The sequence below is a fragment of the Chelonoidis abingdonii genome, chromosome 3, assembly GCF_003597395.2.
Source record: "Chelonoidis abingdonii isolate Lonesome George chromosome 3, CheloAbing_2.0, whole genome shotgun sequence".
NCBI classification, from domain to species: domain Eukaryota; kingdom Metazoa; phylum Chordata; order Testudines; family Testudinidae; genus Chelonoidis; species Chelonoidis abingdonii.
In genome coordinates this window covers 86,528,251-86,550,211 of record NC_133771.1, presented here as the reverse complement: position 1 = coordinate 86,550,211, position 21,961 = coordinate 86,528,251, and the positions used below count along the sequence as shown (strand labels likewise).

General features: G+C 42.1%; 1 protein-coding gene across 1 annotated transcript in view; it reads right to left on the bottom strand.

Annotated features, from left to right (window-relative positions):
- Positions 1-21,961, bottom strand: part of ARMC2 (armadillo repeat containing 2) — a 132,968-nt gene that overhangs the window by 42,226 nt on the left and 68,781 nt on the right. Inside the window, exons 11-13 of the mRNA XM_075063878.1 lie at positions 18,720-18,940; positions 8,381-8,526; positions 4,085-4,184 (exon numbers count right to left, since the gene is read on the bottom strand). Coding sequence (XP_074919979.1) covers positions 4,085-4,184; positions 8,381-8,526; positions 18,720-18,940 — 467 coding nt within the window. The remainder of the gene's footprint in view (positions 1-4,084; positions 4,185-8,380; positions 8,527-18,719; positions 18,941-21,961) is intronic.

Genomic DNA, 21,961 nt, shown 5'->3' with positions numbered 1-21,961 from the left:
GGCTTACTGGTTCTCGCTCACATACTCAGGATCTAACAGATCACCATGTGTAAGGATGGAAAGGAATTTCCCCCCAGGTCAGATTGGCAGTGACCTGGGGGGGAGGGGGATTCACCTTCCTCTGCAGTGTGTGGGTGTGGATCACTTGCCAGGATTATCTGAGTACTTCTTACTTAGAATCATGGGATTGAAAGGGATCGCAAGGGTCATCTAGTCTAATCTCCTGCCAAGATGCAGGACTTAATCATTTCCCTGCCATTCTGGAGCCATGGGCACTAGTCCACCTCAGTCCCTTCTGTTCTCTGTCTATACTACATAATAATCTAGTCTCCTGAGCACTGTTATACTTTCGTCTAATTTTGGTTGTTGGGTTTAGTGTAAGGGTGCTGAGTAATATTGGTGGCCTGTGATTTCCAGGAGATCAGACTAGATGATCTGGTGGTCTCCTCTGGCCTTAAACTCCGATGCTATGACAGAGTATTTAACTGTAAAGATTATACTTACAGGCTCCAGCTAAGAGTTCCACAGTTGTCCTACCAAGCAGGGCATGTGCCTGGGGCAGCAAGCCAGGGGGGGCACTCTGCCGGTCTCCATGAGGGCGGCAGGCAGGTTGCCTTCGGCGGTATGCTTGCGGAGGGTCCGCTGGTCCCGCGGCTTCGGCGTACCTCCTGCAGGCGTGCCACCGAATCTGCGGGACCGGGGACCTCCCGCAGGCAAGCTGCCGAAGGCAGCCTGCCTACCGTGCTTGGGGCAGCAAAATACCAAGAGCCGCCCCTGCTACCAAGGCTGGAACCTAAAATCAAAAGGACACTAAACAGTTAAAAAGTGATTCTAGAGATCCGGGATGGGGTAGTTGTCAGGAGTTGCTCAAGCAGAACAGAGCAGAGGGAAACAAGACAGACCCTGTAGGAGGGTCTGACTAAGTTGGACTACTTGGTTACCATTCAGGGGGTAGTAAGTGATAAACAGGCCTATGAGCAGCTTTGAGTGTTCAAACCCTCTCTCTGTTACAGGGAGCTGTGTTCCTACTGTTAAAATTAAGCAACACCTTGATTTGGAGAAAGTGTCTGGTCACTGTGCATTAACCACTGGTCATACCCCTAAAGGAGAGACCTGCAGGGTCTGATCACAGTCAGCTCTGCTAAGTACTCACAGGATGCTGTAGCCCAGGGATCTGGTCTAAGAGTGAGAGAATTGTGAGATTCCACTCCAAGAAAGGTGAAAGAGGAGCCCTGTTATCTGGAGGAGTGAACGCAGAGAGAGCAGTCAGGAATCCAGGGACAGATAGTCGGGTAACCGTGACAGTGCCTCTCTAGAAAGTGAGTATTAAAACTAGACCTGGGCAAATTTTCTTGGACATATAGTTTGTTTACTAACAAATGCCATTTTGGTCAACCTGAAACTATTCGCAATGACAACCCAATAATTTCAACTGGGGGGGGGGGGAAGAGGAGGGAAGGTAGGAGGGGGAAATAAGTAAGATCAAGATTAGTCTCTAATTATATTTACCCACACACACAAACACCATTGTATGGAAATCATCATCCCATTTATATACTTTCTTCCTGTTTTAAAAGAGGGCCTCCCTGTGGCTAATGACATCACCATCATCAGCAAGCTCAGCAGGAGGAGAAAGCTATGCTTCACATAGCTGCAGCTCAAGAAGTACATGTAAGAGGTAGGGGAGCTTGAGCGTAGGAACTGTGCTCATCTGTCTTTCCTAATGGCTCTGAAGAAAAGGTGAGAAACAGGCTTGAACACTAATGACAGCTGGGAGCTTGGGGAAAGTACACATGGCACAACATACAGGATATTGGGTCCCAAGACAAGCGTCCATGGCAGCCCATTATGCATGACATTTGAGAGGTACAGAGCCAACAAAGACTCTCCAACATTCTCCAAAAACAGCTGTGGAGAAGGCATCAAGGAGAGCCAGGTCAGTTATGTGTCTAAAAATGGGACTGTTGAGCAACCCTGCCCACCCCTGAAGATCCATCTTGCCAACTCACACATATTTCCCTTCTTATGTGAGATGACAACACATGTAGTTATGTGAATCTTGGCAACTTAACCCTCCCTATCTTCTCAGAGCAGTTAAGTGATAACGAGAAGCTGCTCAGCAAGCTCAATAACTGTGGTATTTCCAGCTCTGACATATTTAATCACGAGTTATCATGACATTTGGTGTTTTTTCTTAAAGTCACAGCTCCTTGAAAGTATTTGATTACTTGTTTCAGAATGACTCTCACCTTTCTTCCTCTCTCTCTTTTTTTTTTTAAAGTAAGTTTCTAGCTCTTAAGGGGTTGCAGAGAAAAGCTAGGTACTCCAACCCAGATATATGCTAGAGCCCCAGAAACCAAGAAACAAAAAATGTTAAAAAAAAACTCACGAGTTTAAGACAATCTTATGATTTTTTTGAAGCCTGCCTCATTATTTTGAATGCTTGGGATTGGCATACTGTGATTGATCCATTGGTACTCTCATTGCTCATCCTCCCACAGACAGTTTTTGCTGGGTTGTGAGATTTGTTTGTCTTTTAAACAGATAAAAGATGATATATAAACCCACTAACTCTCAGTACTATACATTGTAGTAATGACACCTGCACCTCAAAAACGTGCATGTACCCTCACAGCTCTAATGTTTATAAATACTAAAAATATTAGAGAAGAAAGTGATCTGTTAGATCATTCAGACCCCCTCTCTGCCAGCGCAGGCCTTCAGTAACTTAGTGTAACCCACATACCTCCTAGGTGTGGTGCTCTGGCCCCTCTAGTGGCACCAAGACCACTTAGAGATTAATGAATCTGCACTACAGCCTTAGCTAAGGGCCATGTGGCTTTTAGCTCATGCAGTAGAGGATCATGCATTCAGCTCCAGAGTTCCCAGATTCGATCCCAATGACCGGGGTCTTGACCGGGGTCTGTCAGCACTACAATAGTACAAATATCTCTGGGTGGGTGTATAAGAATCATTGTAAGGAGAAATTACCCTGAACACATACACAAAATCATCACAACACAGTAATAAACTTGCTTTAACAAACAGTGAATTTGCTTACTAAGTGATATTTTGATAAAGAAGAAATGGGGCTTAACATGCAAAAACAAAGCTGATCTATGGGATGAGAACCATTTATTAAAAGTACAAATATGACAGGTTAAAAATCTCAGCGTTCTCAGGCAACAAACATTTTGTGCTTACTTACGAACCAGTTATTTATTACAGCATATAAACCGGATACTCTCATAATTCTAGCCAATCTTTCAGATATGAAAATTCCCAAATACTTTATTTCTAGCTATATGTTTCAAACAATTTTGTGTTGCTTTGTAGAAGGCACTGTATGTTTTTCAGACATAATAAGAATCCATACTTGGGAGTATGTTTACGTTGTCATAGAAGACCCATGGTATGGCTGCGGCTGGCTCGGGTCAGTTGATTCAGGCTTGAGGGACTGACTGTGGTGCTAAAAATGTCAGTGTAGATGTTCAGGCTTGGGCTGAGGCCTTGGTTCTGAAACCCTGCATGGCAGGAGGGTCCCAGAGCCCAGGCTCCAACCCAAGCCCAAATATCTATGCTGCAATTTTTAGCCCTCAGGTCAATCAATGTGAGCTTAAGGTCTGAGACTCAGTGCCTCAGGGTTTTTTACAGCAGTGTAGATGTACCTTTAGAGAGCTTGTTTGGATATTTAATAAAAAGAAGTTGTAGCTTTTTCCACAATTGAAATGTGGAGGCTCCCAAAGTTAAGCAATTTTAAATATGGAAAAACTTTTGTTATTTGAGAAACCACTTGCTTTTAAAAAAACATTATTACTACTTAAAACCTTGGGAAGAATATAAGTATTCAGAGGATAGCTTATGTGTGCGCTAAGGATAGACAAGTTAATCAACTGTCTGTCCTCTGTGTTGCCCTCTTAATCTAAATGATTCCATTTCCTTAATATAGAAATGATGTCAACTGTTTTAAATTATTATCTTGTAAATGTGCATGAAAGTAGGTCACTGAAAATGGGTTTACATGCATACAATAACAGAGACACAGAGGATTAAAACATAAAAAGCAGGAGATGAAAATACTGACCTGCTTCTTCTGGTGTTTGTTTAGAAGGGCTAAAAATAAGACATAATATCTGGAGCATGCTGCCAGAGCTGCACAGCAGTCATTGTAGGAAGAAAGTTTGCTATAAACACACAAAAATAAAATATATATAAATGACAGCATTTTATTTCTTCTGCAAAATAAAATATATTCATTCTACTTTCAAGTCTCAAAGTAACGTTTTCCAAGATACAGAATGAAATGCTAGTACTTCTACTACAGATACAGGCAGCCAGTTACATAATAGAATGACACTGAACTCCGATGAATTTATAGTAACAACTATTGTGCACGTGTAACACAAACAACGAACAAAATTCTAGCTATTCCTGTGCCAGTACAATGAGGGACAGAAGAGGGCATGGGGAGCCTTCCTCAATCCATGTGCCTAGCCCAGGCATGAGTGCCAACACTAATAGTATTCCTTACACACTAAGCAGAGGCCTTTAGCCTTAAGATAGTATGGGATGCCAAGTGGAGACAAGAACAGGACATCATTTCTTCTGCATGCCTGCTAGTGCCCAATATAATTCCATTGGTGCTATTCTTTAAACCAGCAGGGATGAGGAATACTCCTCCCAACTCTCTTCAAGGCATTGTCTTCCTGCATCTGACCCAACGTTATAGCTCCTCAGGCTGCTATGTCTCTGTACCCACCACCCTAATGGTTCAAAGAGGAGTGAGACCACACTGGCCTACAGATATCACTGCTATATGGTTAATTGGCTGAACCTTTACTTCCAGTTAATATTGTACCTGAAAATGTCTGCAGAATCAGATAGGATTACAAGGAGTTATAATTTACAGGAACTGCGGCCAATGGGAGGTGCAGGGGTGGTGGCTGTGGACGGGACGGTGCCTGTGGAGCGAGGGACATGCCGCTGCTTCTGGGAGGCACTTGAGGTAAGCGCTGCTCAAAACCTGCACCCCTTAGCCACCACCCCTTCCCTCCATTCCCTCCAACCCCTGCCCCAGTCCTGATCCCCCTCCTGCACCCCAAACCCCTCATCCCCAGCCACACCCCAGAGCCTGCACCACAGTCAGATCCCTCAAACACACATCAATGCCCCAACCCCATGCCCCAGCCATGATCCCCTTCCCACCCTTCGAACCCCTCAGTCCCAGTCTGGAGCACCCTCCTATACCTCAAACTTCTCATCCCCAGCCTCACATCCAAGCCCACACCCCCAGCTGCAGCCCTCACCCCCACACACTCCTTCCCCTCTGCCCCAGCCCGGAGCCACCGCCCGCACCCTGAACTCCTCATTTCTGGCCCCACCCCAGAGCCTGCACCCCCAGCCAGAGCCCTCTCCCCCTCCCACACCCCAACCCCAATTTCGTGAGTATTCATGGCCTGCCATCCAATTTCTATGCTCAGATGTAGCCCTCGGGCCAAAAAGTTTGCCTATTCCATATCTATACTGAATCACAGATGTAATCTAGGAAATGCTCCTGTCTTCTCAGCCTTAGCAACTTGCCAGCCTACAAAGAAAACCACCTCTCCCTGAAAGAAGTAAATGTACAGAAAACATACCAAAACTCCAGAACGGACTCATCTTTGGAGATCAGATTACACAGACAGAGAGAAGCAAACTGAGAAGGAACTAGGGCTGAGAAGTGTTTTGTGCTTTCCCTGCCCAGGAAGCCTATGGAAACTACCCTGTACAAACCATAAAGAACCACGCTCTGCCTGTTTTAAAGGCTGGAGTGGAAACCATGGCAGAACTCAGAAGCAGCTGCTCTTGGTGGCATGCTCTCTTTAGATGTGGTGCCTTTGCCAGCTAGAAAGCAGGGGCTGGACAGTTGTTGGGGATAGGATTGAGCAATTAAGTCAATGGAAACATTGCTTTTCAGTAAATCTTTCAGCCAATAGCAAGAGGAACTTATCACAGCAGCACAAAGGCAAAGGCAAACTTTTATTCACAACTAAACTCAGAATTACTCGTGCCTACATCCTTTCCACTCCCTGAAAATTCCTCAACACCCTTTTATCCAGCTCCTGCAAAATTCTCAAATTATTTACCACCCCATTCAGCACTTGCAATATTGCAATCAACCCTGTCCAGATTTATGCTGCGACATGGGGAACTCTTCAATGCCTTGTCTTCACTGAGAGGTTCCCAATTTGAGAGAAAATCCTAGTAAAGACAAGGCAGATTGTAGTTTTCACACAAGCCACTCAGTCTGCTAACTTGGGTCAAAAATACAGACTACACTGTCTTCACTAGGATTTTACCTAGAGTTAGCTAACTTGAGTTACGAGCACATCTTCATTTCCTAGTGAAGATGAGGCCCAAAGAGCTACTCATACATACTACAAGATACTTTCTAGGGATATGTCTACACTGTAAGCCTAGAATCAGTGGAAATTGAGTTCGGAGTCCCTTGATTTCTTGATCAACGACTTGAGTGTCTACACTCATTTGTAAAAGCAGCAGAGAATCCTGTGGCACCTTATAGACTAACAGATGTTTTGGAGCATGAGCTTTCGTGGGTGAATACCCACTTCGTCAGATGTCTTACATCTGACGAAGTGGGTATTCACCCACAAAAGGTCATGCTCCAAAAAGTCTGTTAGTCTATAAGGTGCCACAGGATTCTCTGCTGCTTTTACAGATCCAGACTAACACGACTACCCCTCTGATACTACACTAATTTGTAACCCTAGGTTAGGAATTGTTGAACCCTGGATCCCAACTGGGCATCAGCATCTACACTGCATTATGTGAGCCCAATTCCAGACTTTCTAGTGCCCTCCCAAAATGTGACTGTTCTAGCCCTTTGTTCACTGCACACATGGTGCAGTGTGGGAAAACTTTAGTGTTCAACAAACTTGACTGTGCAGAGGACAAAGAAAGTTGGCCGTGGGACTGTGGAAAGCTTTTGGCAGACTCCCAGAACACAAATTCATTGGAGCTGTCTCTACATTGCAAAACAACAGGGCTTGAATCGCTGGTCCCAGCTTGACTCAAATTCGGACCCTTCACCACCATGGGGTCCTGGGACCCTGTGTCCAAGTCTTGGGTTAGCATGATATGTATGAAGGCGGAAGGGGAGTTAGGCTTGAACCTGAGTTCGAACCCTGGACTTACTCTGCAGTGTAGACATACCCTAGAGATGACCCACTCTGGTGGATTTCCCTAGCAAGGACCACATCTTCTTGGGGAATGGTCACTGAGCTACCTGGGCAACAATGAGATTCTTCTGGGGAAACTAACCAGAAGTCCTTCATCTGCACAAGGACGGCCCCATCTCCCACACCTAATCTCCTACAGTGCTCTGTGATAGCTGAAGTAATAATGTCCCTACGTCTCACAAATTTTTGTGCATATGCAAATCTAATCCTTGCTGTAAGGTTTGAGTTGTAAACACTAGAAGATAACTTTTGTCCATTTTAAAAACAATTAAATTACTAACAATAAAAACAAGATATTTCTCTTTAAAGGACAGGAAATGACATCCTAAACAATAAAGTCTAAATTTGGCCCACAGAGATTAACATATCACAGTGGTACAAAACATTTTTTTTAAATGGGAAAATAAATCCATGCTTGTAAGGTCATGGGTTAAGGCTACATCTATGTCATGGAGGTCATGGAATCTGTGACTTCCAGAGACCTCGGTGACATGCAGGACTCTGGAGCTGGCAGCCATCGGGGCCCTGGTGGGTTCCAGTGACAGGGTCCTCCCTGCAAGGTTCCAGTGACAGGTGACAGACTCCTGAGGGGGCCCTTCTCAGGGTTCCAGCAACAGGCGACAGCCTTGTGGAAGGGGAGAGGAACCCGTGGGTGAGCAGCTGGGGATGTCCCGTTTTCTCTTTGGGAAATATGGTCACCCTGCAGCTTCCACTGCGATGGGTGGAGGGAGCCCCCCTGCAGCTTCCAGCTGCCACGGTCAGAGGGGAAACCCCACAGCTCCCAGCCACCACACTGGTGGGGGAAACCATGGAGCCACAGCAGCAAAAGTCACAGAGAGGTCACAGCTTCTGTGAATTTTGTTTATTGCCTGTGACTTCTACTGAAAATAACCATGACAAAATCTTAGCCTTAACCACAATAAACAGTTTTATGACTATGAATATAGAACAAGTTATAAAAATACAAAATTTTCCTTGACTTTTCACAAGCAATTTAATGAATGCCTGTCTTTTCAAATACAACTGCTCAACACAGCCCCCTTTAAAGTCAACGAAGGAGCTACTATTGACTTCAATGGGCGCAGGATCAGACCTCAAGAGACTGGGGGCTTTTGATGATCGAAACAGTGTTGCATACATACCTAAATATCCTGATAATATTGGTACATATATCCTTATCATTCATACGCTTCTCCAGCACCACCCAGAGCTCTGAAACTGCACCACTACACAGGAGCTGGCATCTTGAAAGAGGTAAATCAACCAAGTTTCGCAAAGTAGCTGTCAGCTGTAGAGAGAATATATAGTTGCCTATTATGAATTCCATGTGCTTTTGAAAATTTAAATAAGTTCAGATGTCACCTAAACCATCTTGGGAATTGGCACTCTGATAACAAAAAAGCAGTTAGGACTTCTACAAGCACGTATGGAGTAAATATCAGAGATTAGGACATGTATGACATTAAGTTACATAGATTAAAATAAATATTTTTAAAAAAAGATCAGTATTGGTCTTGTGCCTCTCATGCAACTTTTTTCTTTTAAAGGCTAGATTATCCTTCACTGTGGATGCAAGGGGGGAGTGGGGACATGCCATTGACCCCTCCTGCACAACTTAATAGTGCTGGTTAGTCTCAGAAGGGAGTGCACGCCACACAGTGCTGCAGAGCAGTGGTCATTTACTTTTCACACTGGAGGGTTCTCAGGGCCTTTGCACAATGCTTCTCAGAGCTCCCACTGGAGTGATGTGGCTCAGCACTGCCCCATACTCGAGCCTGTGCCCCACACAAGCATGCTCCCATAAAGAACAACAGACCCCTTAATGTTTAACCCCATTTTAAGTCAGGTACTTAGCATTATTAGCTTTTGGTATTTTCTGCATTATTTAACAATCAACATTCTTAATGTCACTTTATCAGGATTTTTACAATCTCTTGGCCAAATCTTGCTTGCCTCACTCACTGTACATGCCAGAATAATTTCATACTCCAATAAAATGCAGCCAGTTTGAATGAAATGCAGCAATCACTTAAGAAATGCACACTAAGACTACATGACAGGTTAGGCCAGGAAGTGGGATTTTAGGTAGGCAACACACAATTACTCAGACTGTAATTTAGCCTTATTGTATATGTTTTCATTGGAAACATTATAAAGTACTGAAATTGTCTACTCTGGCTTAAAAATGAGATAACTGAGAAAAACACAATCCAAGGAGGTACTGCAACAACTAACACTGCCACTAAAAAAAGGTTTTAAAAATTTGCATGTGCACACACTGATACAAATGGTTTTAAGCTTGAGCCAAAGTTGCCTATTTGATACATATGTAGACTACTTATGGATACTTAACATATTTATCAGACACAGAATTTATGATATATTGTGGAAATCCACATCTGGATCTTCTGGATGTGTCTTATTTGATCAAGAGCAAATTAATATAGCCCCCACTCAATATATAATTATATTTTGGTAGCAACTGCATGTAACAGTTTTAACAGCAAATTAAAATGAATTGGTGAACAATAAATTTAAAAAAAAAACCCAATCTGTTTGATGTAAGGATTAAAGAGTTAAAATGTAAGAGGCAGGACACAATCTGCATCCAAAAGCACAAAAGCCAAACACAGTCTGAGTCTTCAGTTTATGGAGGAGCCAAAATATTTTCAGGTGATACAAATCTATTTTTAAGAGTTTAGATCATAAAATACTATATACATTTTCTAGCAATGAAAATAGAGTGAACTGATTATTGCATATTTTAAGGTCTGAGATAAGAGTATTAAAATACTAGGGCCATATAGGTGACTATGCATAATTGTTTATTTGAACAGAGATGTACTGCTGTCATAAGTAGATAGGTAAGGGTTAATTTTCTTTTACCTGTAAGGGGTGGACAGGGGGGAATCAAGCACCTGACCAGAGGACCAATCAGAGAACTGGATTTTTTTTAAAAGTCTGGGAGGGAAAGGAACTCGGGGTCTTTTGTTTCTCCCGGCTATGGATTGAAACAGCTTTTCTGCTAACTCCAATCTTCTTTCTAATATTCTACTATCAAGTGTGAGTACAAAGGAAACCAAGCAATAGGCTGTTATGTGCTTTGGTTTGTATTTACATGGGTGTAATTGCTGGACTGGTTTAAATTGGCTATTTTTTGAATCAGACTGTGTATTCCTAATTCTTATAAGCAAGAGCCTGTAATTGACATCTTAATACAGTGGGTTATATTTTTCTGTATTTTCTTTCTTTTTATATAAAGTTTCTTTTTAAAACCTGGTTGAGGTTTTTGGTTTTTCTCTGGTTAGGCTACAGGAAAGGGGGGGTGGAAAATCTCTTTATGTTAGCTTTACTAGGTTTGAATGCATCGCCTTAGGGAGAGGTTGATTGGCCTCTTTGTTTTGTATTCAAGGAGTTAAGTACTGCATCGCCCAGGCTCACCCAGGGAGGGAAGCTGGGGATCAGATAACGAGGAGACAAGGGGGAGGAACTTGTTTTCCCGTTTGAGATAGGAGACCCAGGGGTTCTGGGTCTTGGGGGGTCCCCCAGGGACGATTTTGGGGGGCTTTAGTGTACCAGGCACTGAATCCTGGTTGGTGGCAGCGAGATCAGAGCCAAGCTGGGTATAAGCTTGGGGAGAGTTTCATGTTAAGCCCCCAAATTTTGGATGCTAAGGTCCAGATTTGGGACAGAGGCTTTATCACAACTGCAAATTTCAAATTCAGGTTATTAATACTAAAGCAAATACAGGAAGAAATCATCAGATTTTCCTTATTCTAAAATGAGTTTTTAAAATTGCATATAGGCTAAAAAGACACAAAGACTATCTATTTAACATGATTTCAGTCAGCAAATCTCTAGACATATAATACCTTCTCATTAAACGGAACAGTCTGTTCAGCAATATGAACTATATACTTTATGGAAAAATAAAGAAAACAGGACAGGATAAGCAGTTGTCTGAGCAGCTTCTACCTACTGTGTTGTTTTAAACAAACATTTTATTGTCATATCAAATCGGATTTTATGCTGCTACCAAAGAGAATAAAAGCTATAAACCGTCATAAAACACAGAACCGTTGCACTCACAATGTGTACTCTTCAGTGAATCTTACTATTTAAAGAAAAAAGAAAAGGAAAAACTTTCGATGTATACATGCTGATGCCATGTTTAGAGTCAGTTTTAGAAAAGAATTAACCTCTGAGAAAACACATTTATGCAGAATTAAAAAATTCTTAATAAAGCACTACATATATAGTGGTAGTAAACAGCAGTATAGGTGAACACTAATGTAATTGCGTAGAAAGGGTTTAAACTTCTACCTGGTCACAGATTTACTAGTTGAATGTGACTTTGGGCAAGTCACTTAATGACGCTATGCCTCAATTTCCCTATCTGCAAAATTAAGTTTTATAATACTTCCCTGCCTCCTTGGGGGACTTGTGAATATAATTTATTATTCATTTTTATTATTAATTATTGTAATTATAATAAACACCTAATAAACCAAATTTGGCTCTAACTTACTATTTGCATACTACCATAAAGCCAAAATCTGCTCTAATTTACAGTGGGGTAAAACAGTTATGTCTCTAAGAAAGTTACCCTGAATTTACCCCAGTAACATAACAGAGTTTGGCAATGCCTACATATACTGGTAGCAGTCAATTCAAATGGAAAAATTATACAAAATGTTATTCTTCTCAAGTTATTATAGTCTTATCATTTATCTTAGATTTTGGAACAATTCTTCCACATTTCTAATGCTATTTTCCCTCAGTGTTACTAATTCCTGGTTTTAGTTATGATCATAGGAACAATAAGATAATTGCTTTTGTTGCTTCTAGTGAGTGTGTGAAATTCATTCAAATAGTAGCAAGTTCAATTCAAAGTACTGTATTCAAATTTTACACTGTGCTCTGGACATTTTAAGAAATACCAAAGTGCTTATCACATCTCTTGATTTGTTTCTTACATATGTTTGGAAGTTCATCACTGTTCTTTGCTTTCATTATTCCTGTTCTTTCGCCAGACTGTGAGCAGAGATCACTAAACATCTTATACAAGTTTCTTGGCTGAATCATCTGCCATTCTGTGGCTTTCCTTGTCTTTGACCCATTTTCTGGTTATCTTTTCGGTTACATTTTTTGTCATTTTTCTTTGGGTGAATTACAGTGTCAGTTTTTATTTCCTGCAATATTCATTCCTTAAATAGCTTCCTTAGATTAACCTTTACATCTCACATTTCTTCCAGTTTTCTTTTTTAAAAAGTAAATAAGGCATGATCAAAAAGAAAAAAAAACATGTGGTGTAAAAAGGATACTATGATATTGCATATAAAATACAAGGAAAGGTCACAGGGTCAGGGTACAAATGCATCTCAAGATGCTTTACAACAAAACAAGCTAAACAGAGGGAAACGAATTAAAGGAATGTCACAGAGGGGAGAATTAAGTGTAGATTTAAAAGTGTTTATATTTCAGAATCATGAAGTTCACACCAAATTCTGAGTGAAAACTAATTGTAGTATGGGATCCATCAGCTTTTATCCCATATTTTGGAAAACCCAATGATACCAAGTAATTAATGGCAGTGTACTGAGAAAACACATATACACCGGTTTCAAATTAAGCACTCCATAAATCATGACATTTCAAACTAAATGCAGTACTGAACAAATTACTTGAAAATAAAACAAAATACTGAGTCATTTAAGTGTGAATTAAAATTCTGGTGGCAGAATTCACACTGAATGGTTTCTGTGCAAAGTTCCCAAGCATGCCACCAAATAAAGTGCTATAGCAGTTTAACTTAACCAAACTGTTCCCTATGAAATCTGTTAACCTGCATTATAAGGAGTTGAAGATTGCAAATTAAATGTCTCAGTTAACAACTGACTACCCAGAGGTAACACAAGCAATGGAAGAAATGCTATAAATATTTCACAAAGATATCATGATTTATGCAGGAGTGCATACAATTTGGCTTCACAAATCATTAGAATGTAGTGCCTGCTTGCCACCTTCCTCAACCTAGCAAGTGAGACAAAGCTGATCAACTGCAGATTTTCAGTACTGGTGAACTCACACTGAAACATATACTATGAATTTATTAAAGGGGAAAAACAAGCACTTCTGTAAGTGCTTTTCATTCAAGAATCTTGGGAGTATTTACATATTTTAATTAGTAAAACCTCATAATACCTAGATGAGGTAAGTAGTAGCATACCTATTTTATACATGGATAAACGGAGCAATAGGTAGAGTAAGAACAGGTTAGCTGGGCCAGAAGTGTGTCTTAAGTCACAGACCACTGCTATAACCACTACATAAAATTCCTAAAGTACAAGTAAATATTATGGTTACAGGCATTTTTAAAAAATTATATTTTGAGCTTCTGTCAAAGGACCATTGCATAACAAAGCTAATTTCTTCAAAGACTAAAAAACTTTTTTGCATGCTAAAAAGAAAAAAATCCTATGTATGAAGACTACATCATTATAATAGCATCATTTGGTGACATACCACAACACAGTCAATGCAAAAGAATCTGGCTTCCTAAATCCACATATTTAAGGTACCAGCTAACAAAGTGCAGTCACTAGCCACACTGATCATTGTGGGTAATTTGATGCATTTCCCTTCTGTTCACTGTGGACTTCACCAGATTCTGTACTTCTGAAAGGACTTCTCACTGCATCTACAACATTTGTATCTATCATTGAATATTTGGTTTAATCGCTACATCCATTGGTGCAAGCACTTAATGTCATTTATTATTCTCTGGGTGTGTGTCATAGGAAAAAAATTCTGTATTGTCCGTGCCTGAAAACATGGAAAGATTACAGACAATATTTCTCTATGATGACTGAGTAATTCATTCCAACTCAGAATCAGACATCAGATATTTTAATGCATCAAGAACAGTGAAGTAGGAAAATCATGTAGGGAATGCTAATAGCAGAAAAAATTACATTTCTAAGGGGAAAAAAATAAATTAGCTTTATTGTTCCAAAATATTCAGAGGCTTGCTCTACCTCCCTCCTCCCAAAAAATAATGCCAGTTGAAGTCACTGGATGGTTCTGGGAACCGGTACATCATTCTTTACTTCCTCACCTTTTGCAATTTCTCTCCAAATCTAGGCCCTCCTTTCATACTCATAAGTGGTTATCCAAGATCACACAATCTAAACTGGGAATAGAAATCATTCCAACTCCCAGCCTCCTACCAGACTGCCTCTTTGGATGGTATAGTTACTAATTGGCAAATACATTTAAAAATACTATGTAAAAAGTTAAACAAAAAAGTAGCCTTTAGTTTTACACATAAGACTGGCTGGTTTTGTTGTTAATAAAGGCACTTGACAAAGATAATATATATGTGCGGTAGATTCATTGTGAACCAGTGGTGCTGGAACATTTTTAATAGTGGGGGTGCTGAAAGCCAGCCCCCTCCTATTGTCCAGCCCCCACACCGCAGAGCTGGGACTGGGAGCAGAGCCATGTCTCTAAAAGTAGGGGACACAGACAAGGGTAATGGGGTGGAGGCTGGGGCCACAGCTGGGCAGGCAGGGGCCGGGAGCACAGGGTTTGATGTTTAATTGCAGTGATTCTTACTCACATCCATAGTATTATCTGCTTGCTGTATTTGGGGCAGGAAAACCAGGACATATTGGTAGGACCTTTGGAGTATTTTCACCTTCCAAAAGAAGATTAACTAGAGATCATAAGCTCAATTTCCTGCCATTACAAGATGAAGACTCTGGTCATTTGTACTTGCTAGTTTATCTAAATACTCTGTAAGCCAGGATCCCATAAACTTCACCAGTACATAACATATCTGACTCGACTATATATAGATCTATATAATACAACATGCAGTGAATCCAGTGGAGTCGGCAGAAGAGCCCTGGACATGAGGCAGCCGCGCCAGGATGGCGGCAGCCAGGACTCCGGGAACACGGGACGGCAGCGGAGTTTAATTGTTAATGGAAACTGATGAGTATCAAGCTTATTGGTTAACCAGTTAAACTTTTACATCCCTAGATCTAACCTCTGGTGTAGATGCAGCTAGATCAACAGAAGGTGGTTTTCATTGACCTAGCTTAGGGAGTTGGGAGTTCCTACAGCAACGAACAAAACCTTTCATCACTGCAGTTTGCCTCTACAATATGGCTCACAGTGGCACAGATATACTGTTGTAGCTATACCACTATAGAGCCCATAGCACAGACCTGGGCTGTCCACAGAGGGGTTTCATGCAGTTTAACTAATTCACTTTAAATTCACAACTTTAGTTAATTTTTAGATTAATTTTCTTGAGTGTCTCTGTGTAGACAAGCCATTAGTCTAAACCAGCAGTTCTCAAACTGGGGTCCACGGACACCTGGTACTCCAGGGGGTCTGCAAGTCATGTCTGGGGCCGCTGGCCCCGCTGATCAACTCTTCCCACTCCCCTCCCAGTGCCTCCTGCACACCACGGAACAGCTGTTCAGCAGCATGCAGGAGGTGTTGAGAGAGAAGGGGAGGAGTGGGGATGGGACACACTCAGAGAGGGGACGGAAAGAGGTGGGGAAGAGGAGGGGCAGGAGTGGAGGCAGGGCCTGGGGCTGGGCACGGGTTGAGAACCCTTGGAGAAAATTAGAAGCCAACTTGGGGGGTCTGCAAAAAAATTTTAAAATCAAAATGTGGGTCCCTAGGTTGCGAAAGTTTGAGAACCGCTGGTCTAAACTATTTAATTCAGGGTTAAATTCAGTAGCCACACTGATTTTTTTCCAATTAAAATTGCCAAGCTATTCACTGTTCAGATACAAACTATGTGCATTATTCCAGAAATCTATACGATTCATCCATGTGTATTGCCCCACTGAAATAAATAGCATTCATTTTTACATATTACTGATCATACAGCCCCCAGCTAAAACCCCTCCAACGCATCATCAGGGATCTACAACCCATCCTGGACAATGATCCCAAACTTTCACAGGTCTTGGGTGGCAGGCCAATCCTTGCCCACAGACAACCTGCCAACCTGAAACGTATTCTCACCAGCAACTGCACACCGTACCATAGTAACTCTAGCTCAGGAACCAATCCATGCAACAAACCTCGATGCCAACTCTGCCCACATATCTACACCAGCGACACCATCACAGGACCTAACCAGATCAGCCACACCATCACTGGTTCATTCACCTGCACGTCCACCAATGTAATATACGCCATCATATGCCAGCAATGCCCCTCTGCTATGTACATCGGCCAAACTGGACAGTCACTACGGAAAAGGATAAATGGACACAAATCAGATATCAGGAATGGCAATATACAAAAACCTGTAGGAGAGCACTTCAACCTCCCTGGCCACACTATAGCAGACCTTAAGGTGGCCATCCTGCAGCAAAAAAACTTCAGGACCAGACTTCAAAGAGAAACTGCTGAGCTTCAGTTCATTTGCAAATTTGACACCATCAGCTCTGGACTCAACAAAGACTGTGAATGGCTTGCCAATTACAGAACCAGTTTCTCCTCCCTTGGTTTTCACACCTCTACTGCTAGAACAGGGCCTCACCCTCCCTGACTGAACTAACCTCGTTATCTCTAGCTTGCTTGCTAGCATATATATACCTGCCCCTGGAAATTTCCACTACCTGCGTCTGACGAAGTGGGTATTCACCCACGAAAGCTCACGCTCCAAAACGTCTGTTAGTCTATAAGGTGCCACAGGATTCTCTGCTGCTATTACTGATCATATCATACATATTTTTGACTATGTCATCGGTCTTGTCATACACTTCCAGCAAATGTGAAAGCAACTGTTTGTTAAATATGTAGAAAATAGTCTACCACTTAATATAATAAATTTTTCATAAGTGTATCATTTCACTTATTAATAGGGACACTGACAAGGTGACGAAGTTTAGCTCAATGTATGTGTTTCCAGAGCTAATACAATTTACCTTTTTCTAAATGAAATGTTATTTCCTAGAAAGAAATACAAGCAGCCAAAACATGGACAACTCCTCAAAAACAGTGTATGCATGGTGAAAGGGAGGGAAGTAATTATGCAAAAAACAGATCAAGCTATAAACACATATTTCATCTGCTACATCTACTAGACGGAGGTTGGAGCACTTCTATCCCTCTACAGCAGTGGTTCCCAAACTGGGGTTCATGAACCCCAGGGGGTTCACAAAATGTTACAGAGGGTTCTCAGGAAAAAACTGCCTAATGGCGGACAGAGCCGTCCTTAGAGATCCCTGGCAGCACGGGGCTAGCAGCCTGGTGCCCCTGGACTTCCAAGAGCTAAGTAGATCTAAGCAAGCATATCTATCACACTGAGGAGATTTAAACTTCAAGACTCCTTATACAAAACAGAAAGGGAGGTAGATTTTTTTTGCTCTTTTAAAAATTAAATAGGCAGCTTTAAAATTATGATGAAGAACAAGTTTAAGCTTTGTTGTAAGTGCATTGTTTGCCTGGACTGCTCAAACCTGAATGCTTGTGTAGGAGGAACTCTTTGATTTGGCTTCTTAAATACCTTCATGCTGTTTCACATCTGATACTCCTTGATGAAACATAGGAGCCTTGTCCTATAAACAGGCTTATTCAAAGTGATACAAGCTACGAAAGTGAGATTGTGGAAGAGTGTTGCTGTTTTCATAATGTAATAAAAATACTGTAATGATAAATAGCGTGTAATAAGCATGTCAAAAACAAATTTTATATTTCCAAGATCGCTGCTTTAATAATTTATACTCAGGTAAAGGAGAAAATTCCTGGAAATATTCATTTTTAGGAAGGATTTCGTGAGAATTGACATTTAGTGAAAGGGGTTCACAGGTTGTTAAAGTTTGGGAACCACTGCTCTACAGCAAAGAACCTGTTTTGATGGTCATCACTAGCCTTTGGAACATGATAGACTCCTGCCTTTCCAACACACCATTTGTAAGCTGATTAATTGGATATTATAAGTATCTTTTGTCTCCTTAAAACACATTGCTTCTTTAGAGTATACAAACATTAACTTGCCAAACAAAGATGTGGTAGTACATTCTCCTCCTTCCTTTCTTTTTTTTTAAATGCACTGTTTTGTGGTAATAGCTTCTTCTATTCTCCTGGGCCATTATGGGGCTGATTTATATTGACTGTCTATTCTGGTTGCAAGCAACATGGGGCAGGGATCATTGTCTTCCTCTAGTTTTGGTATTACATCCAGCACACCATGAGCGCTCAAGAAGCAATTATAAAAACATTTTTTAAAATCTTTTTTTTTTAAATTACACAGAACAAAGGTACTCCACAAACTTAAATTTTGGTCATGAACAACTTCATGAGAATGCTATTTTTCAATGACGTTTATACATACTTAGGGCCAATTTTTCTTTTATGTAAACAGGCACAACTTAGCTGTTTTAATTTAATTTTAATTTGGTCATTGGACTTTGTATTTATATTTTTTAAATAAAAATAGACGCTGACCTGGACTAATAGGTGGCCCAAGCTGGAGAAACGTGTGTCATTTTCTTTAATATTATTAATCTGTTTCATTAACTGAAACAATATTTCAACAGCTCCTTTGTTAACCAGTTCATTAAGGAGTACTGCATTTCCAGAAATGAATTTTATTGCTCCCAGGCAATACAGAAAAGCCTCATTGTTTGTTTGTAGATCTTCAAATCTCAGGATCTCCAACAAAGAATCTGAAAAAGAATATTAGCGTTTAGAAAGAATGACATTTATATTTGAACTACTTCAGTCTTAAAAAGATTAACTGCAAAAGAAAACTGGGGTTACAGTCAGGGGCGGCTCCATGTTTCTTGCCGCCCCAAGCACAGCAGTCAGGCGGCCTTCAGCGGCACACCCACAGGAGGTCCACTGGTCACGCGGATTCAGCAGTGTTTCTGCGGGTGATCTGCCTGTCCCACACCTCGGCAGACCCACCGCCGAATTGTCACCGAAGCCGTGGGACTGGCAGACCTCCCGTAGGCACGCCGCCGAAGGTTGCCTGACTGCTGCCCTCAGCGGCTTGCTGCCCCAGGCATGCGCTTGCTGAGTTGGCGCCTGGAGCCGTCCCTGGTTACAGTGTTTGTCATACTTTTCTCATCAATGAATGGGACAAACAAAGTATTGGGATAGAAACCAGGGATAATTATTGAAGTATAAGACATGTATACAAGCTTTGTAGGCACCGTGGTTACCATTAAAATCCTTGGCCAAGATTTGCAAAAATGATTATTGATTTTATTTACCTCAATTCTTGAATGCTCAACTTGAGACACCTTTAAAAGGGCCTGATTTTCAGAGAGTATGTGCTCAGAACTTTCTGAAAAATCATGGCTCTAAGATGGCCACCCAAAAACTGAGGCACCTAAAAATCAATGACTTTTTATTGCAATGCTCCTTATACACTAGCATTATCAATAATGTCAGCATAGGCCTGAGCTTAAATTTGCTAGCTAACTGCTAGTCCAGAGACAATAGGAGGAGTAAATGAGCACAAAATATCATTTTCATCTTGCATTATTTCCTCCATATCTCCCAGTCAAAACTAAGTAATCAGAATTTTGAGGATATTTCTTACTTGATTATTAAACAAACGTGAGATCAGTTTTTGAACCTTTAATTTCTAGATAACTGGATCAGTTAAAAAGAAACTAACATTAATTTCTGTTTCCAGTCATTTTCAGCATTTTGGTGAAAAAAGTCAGCTGTTTGTTTTACTAATTCCTGTCCATATTCTGCATGCCAGTAAAACATTTAACAAACAAATAATCTCTGAAACAATAGGAAAAAAACTTTCCAAAGCATTCTTATGTCTTACATCAGCCATTCCTCCATCCACAAATTAATCCCAAGCTATAAACCTTTCCAGCAAAAAAACAAAACAAAAACGAACAAACAAAAAAACCCACATACTTTAACTGAGTAATGAAGAAAGCTATGGGAAGATGGGACCAAAAACTAAACAATGATGCTTACACAGATATGCTTTATCTGTCAATCCTTACTGAATTGTTTTAAGCATTTTAGGAGTTCATTGTATAAAAAATGCAAATGTTTATGTACTATTGAAGGACTGTATGTACTTCCATGAGGAGGGGGAATCACAGCCCTCCAGGAACTAAGAAGAGTGAAGTGGGGGAAGGGGAAGAGGGAGAAGGTAAATTCACTCACAACTACCATCACCACATATACTGATTCAAATTGCATTTTCCAGAGAACAACAGACAAGGAAAGGAGTTTTGGTTAAATAGCCTCACTTAAAAATGACTCAGGGCCTTCTTTCTAATCCTGCAATCTGGCAGAACCTCTGGTCTGGCGGGGCCCAATCCTCAGGAAAGCATTGGAAGGTCTTTGGTCCACTGATGCCCCATCAGAATTGGGTTCTTGGGAGGCTGTGATGAACTTGTACCACAGGAAAAAAACATCTTGTGTGGGCTTTTAAGAACTAATCACCAAACAGAGCCCTTTTTGGAGTGAGGGGGCGATCTCTGGTATGGTAATTGTTTTAATATGTTTTCTCTGTAATGCTTGTAATAAAAGTGCTTGCTTAGAAAGAACTGTGTGATAACTTGTAAAACTGCTGGCAAGGAGAGAAGTGAAGCAGGCTGCTTAGGCAAGACAGTCTTTGCTGGGGACCCCACAGTACAGTCAGGGAACTGTTCAGCCTGGAAATAACCCAGTCAGAAAAGGAGGAGACACGGCTGGGGAGATAGAAGCCTAGAGCAAGTGCCCTTGCTGAACCACAGAGGGGGAATATAGGTGCAACTGCTCTGCACTGAGACACTTTGTGTCTGAACTCTACTAAGTTCCCTGTGGAGTTTTCCTTCCCCGGACCCTCCTCCCATAGGTTCTACAATTGGAACGAATGATCTGGCCAATCCTGCAAACACACATGCTTAACTTTAAAGAGGTGAACAGTCCCATTTACTTCAATGGGAATACTCATTTGTTAAGTTAAGCATGTGCGTGAAATGTCTGAAGGGCCTAAGTCGGGGGTGGGCAAACTTTTTGGCCGGAGGGCCGCATTGAGTTTCGTAAATTGTATGAAGGGCTGGTTGGGGAGGGGGACGTGGCCTGGCCCCCACCTCCTATCTGTCCCCCCGGGGACTCCTGCCTATCCAACCCCCACGCACTCCTGCTCCCTGTCCCCTGACCAACTCCGGACCCCCACTGCCCCGTCCAACCCCTTCTCTCATTCCTGATTACCCTCCCAGGACCCCTGCTCTATCCAAACCCCACTTCTCCCTGTCCCCTGACTGCCCCCAGAACTCCTGCCACTGACTGCCCCCTGCCGCCCCATCCAACCTCCCATCCTTCCTGAGTGCCCCCACCAGTACCCCTGCCCCCATTCAACTCCCTGTTCTCCCCCTGACTACCCTGACCCCTATTCACACCCCTGCCCCCTGACCACCACCCTTGCCCTCTATCCAACCCCATCCTCCGCTCTCTGCCCCCTTACTTGCTTCCTGGAGTCAGGCCACGCCACCACGCAGCACAGAGACCGGGTTAGGTTGGGCTCTGCAGCTGCGCTGCCCCAGGAGCTCACAGTCCCGCCACCCAGAGCATTGTGCTGATGGCAGAGTGAGCGAGCTGAGGTTGCGGGAGAGGGGGAACAGCAGGGGAGGGGCCGGGGGCTAGCCTCCCAGGCCAGGAGCTCAGGGGCTGGGCAAGACACTCCCGGGGGCCACATGTGGCCCGCAGGCCGTAGTTTGCCCACC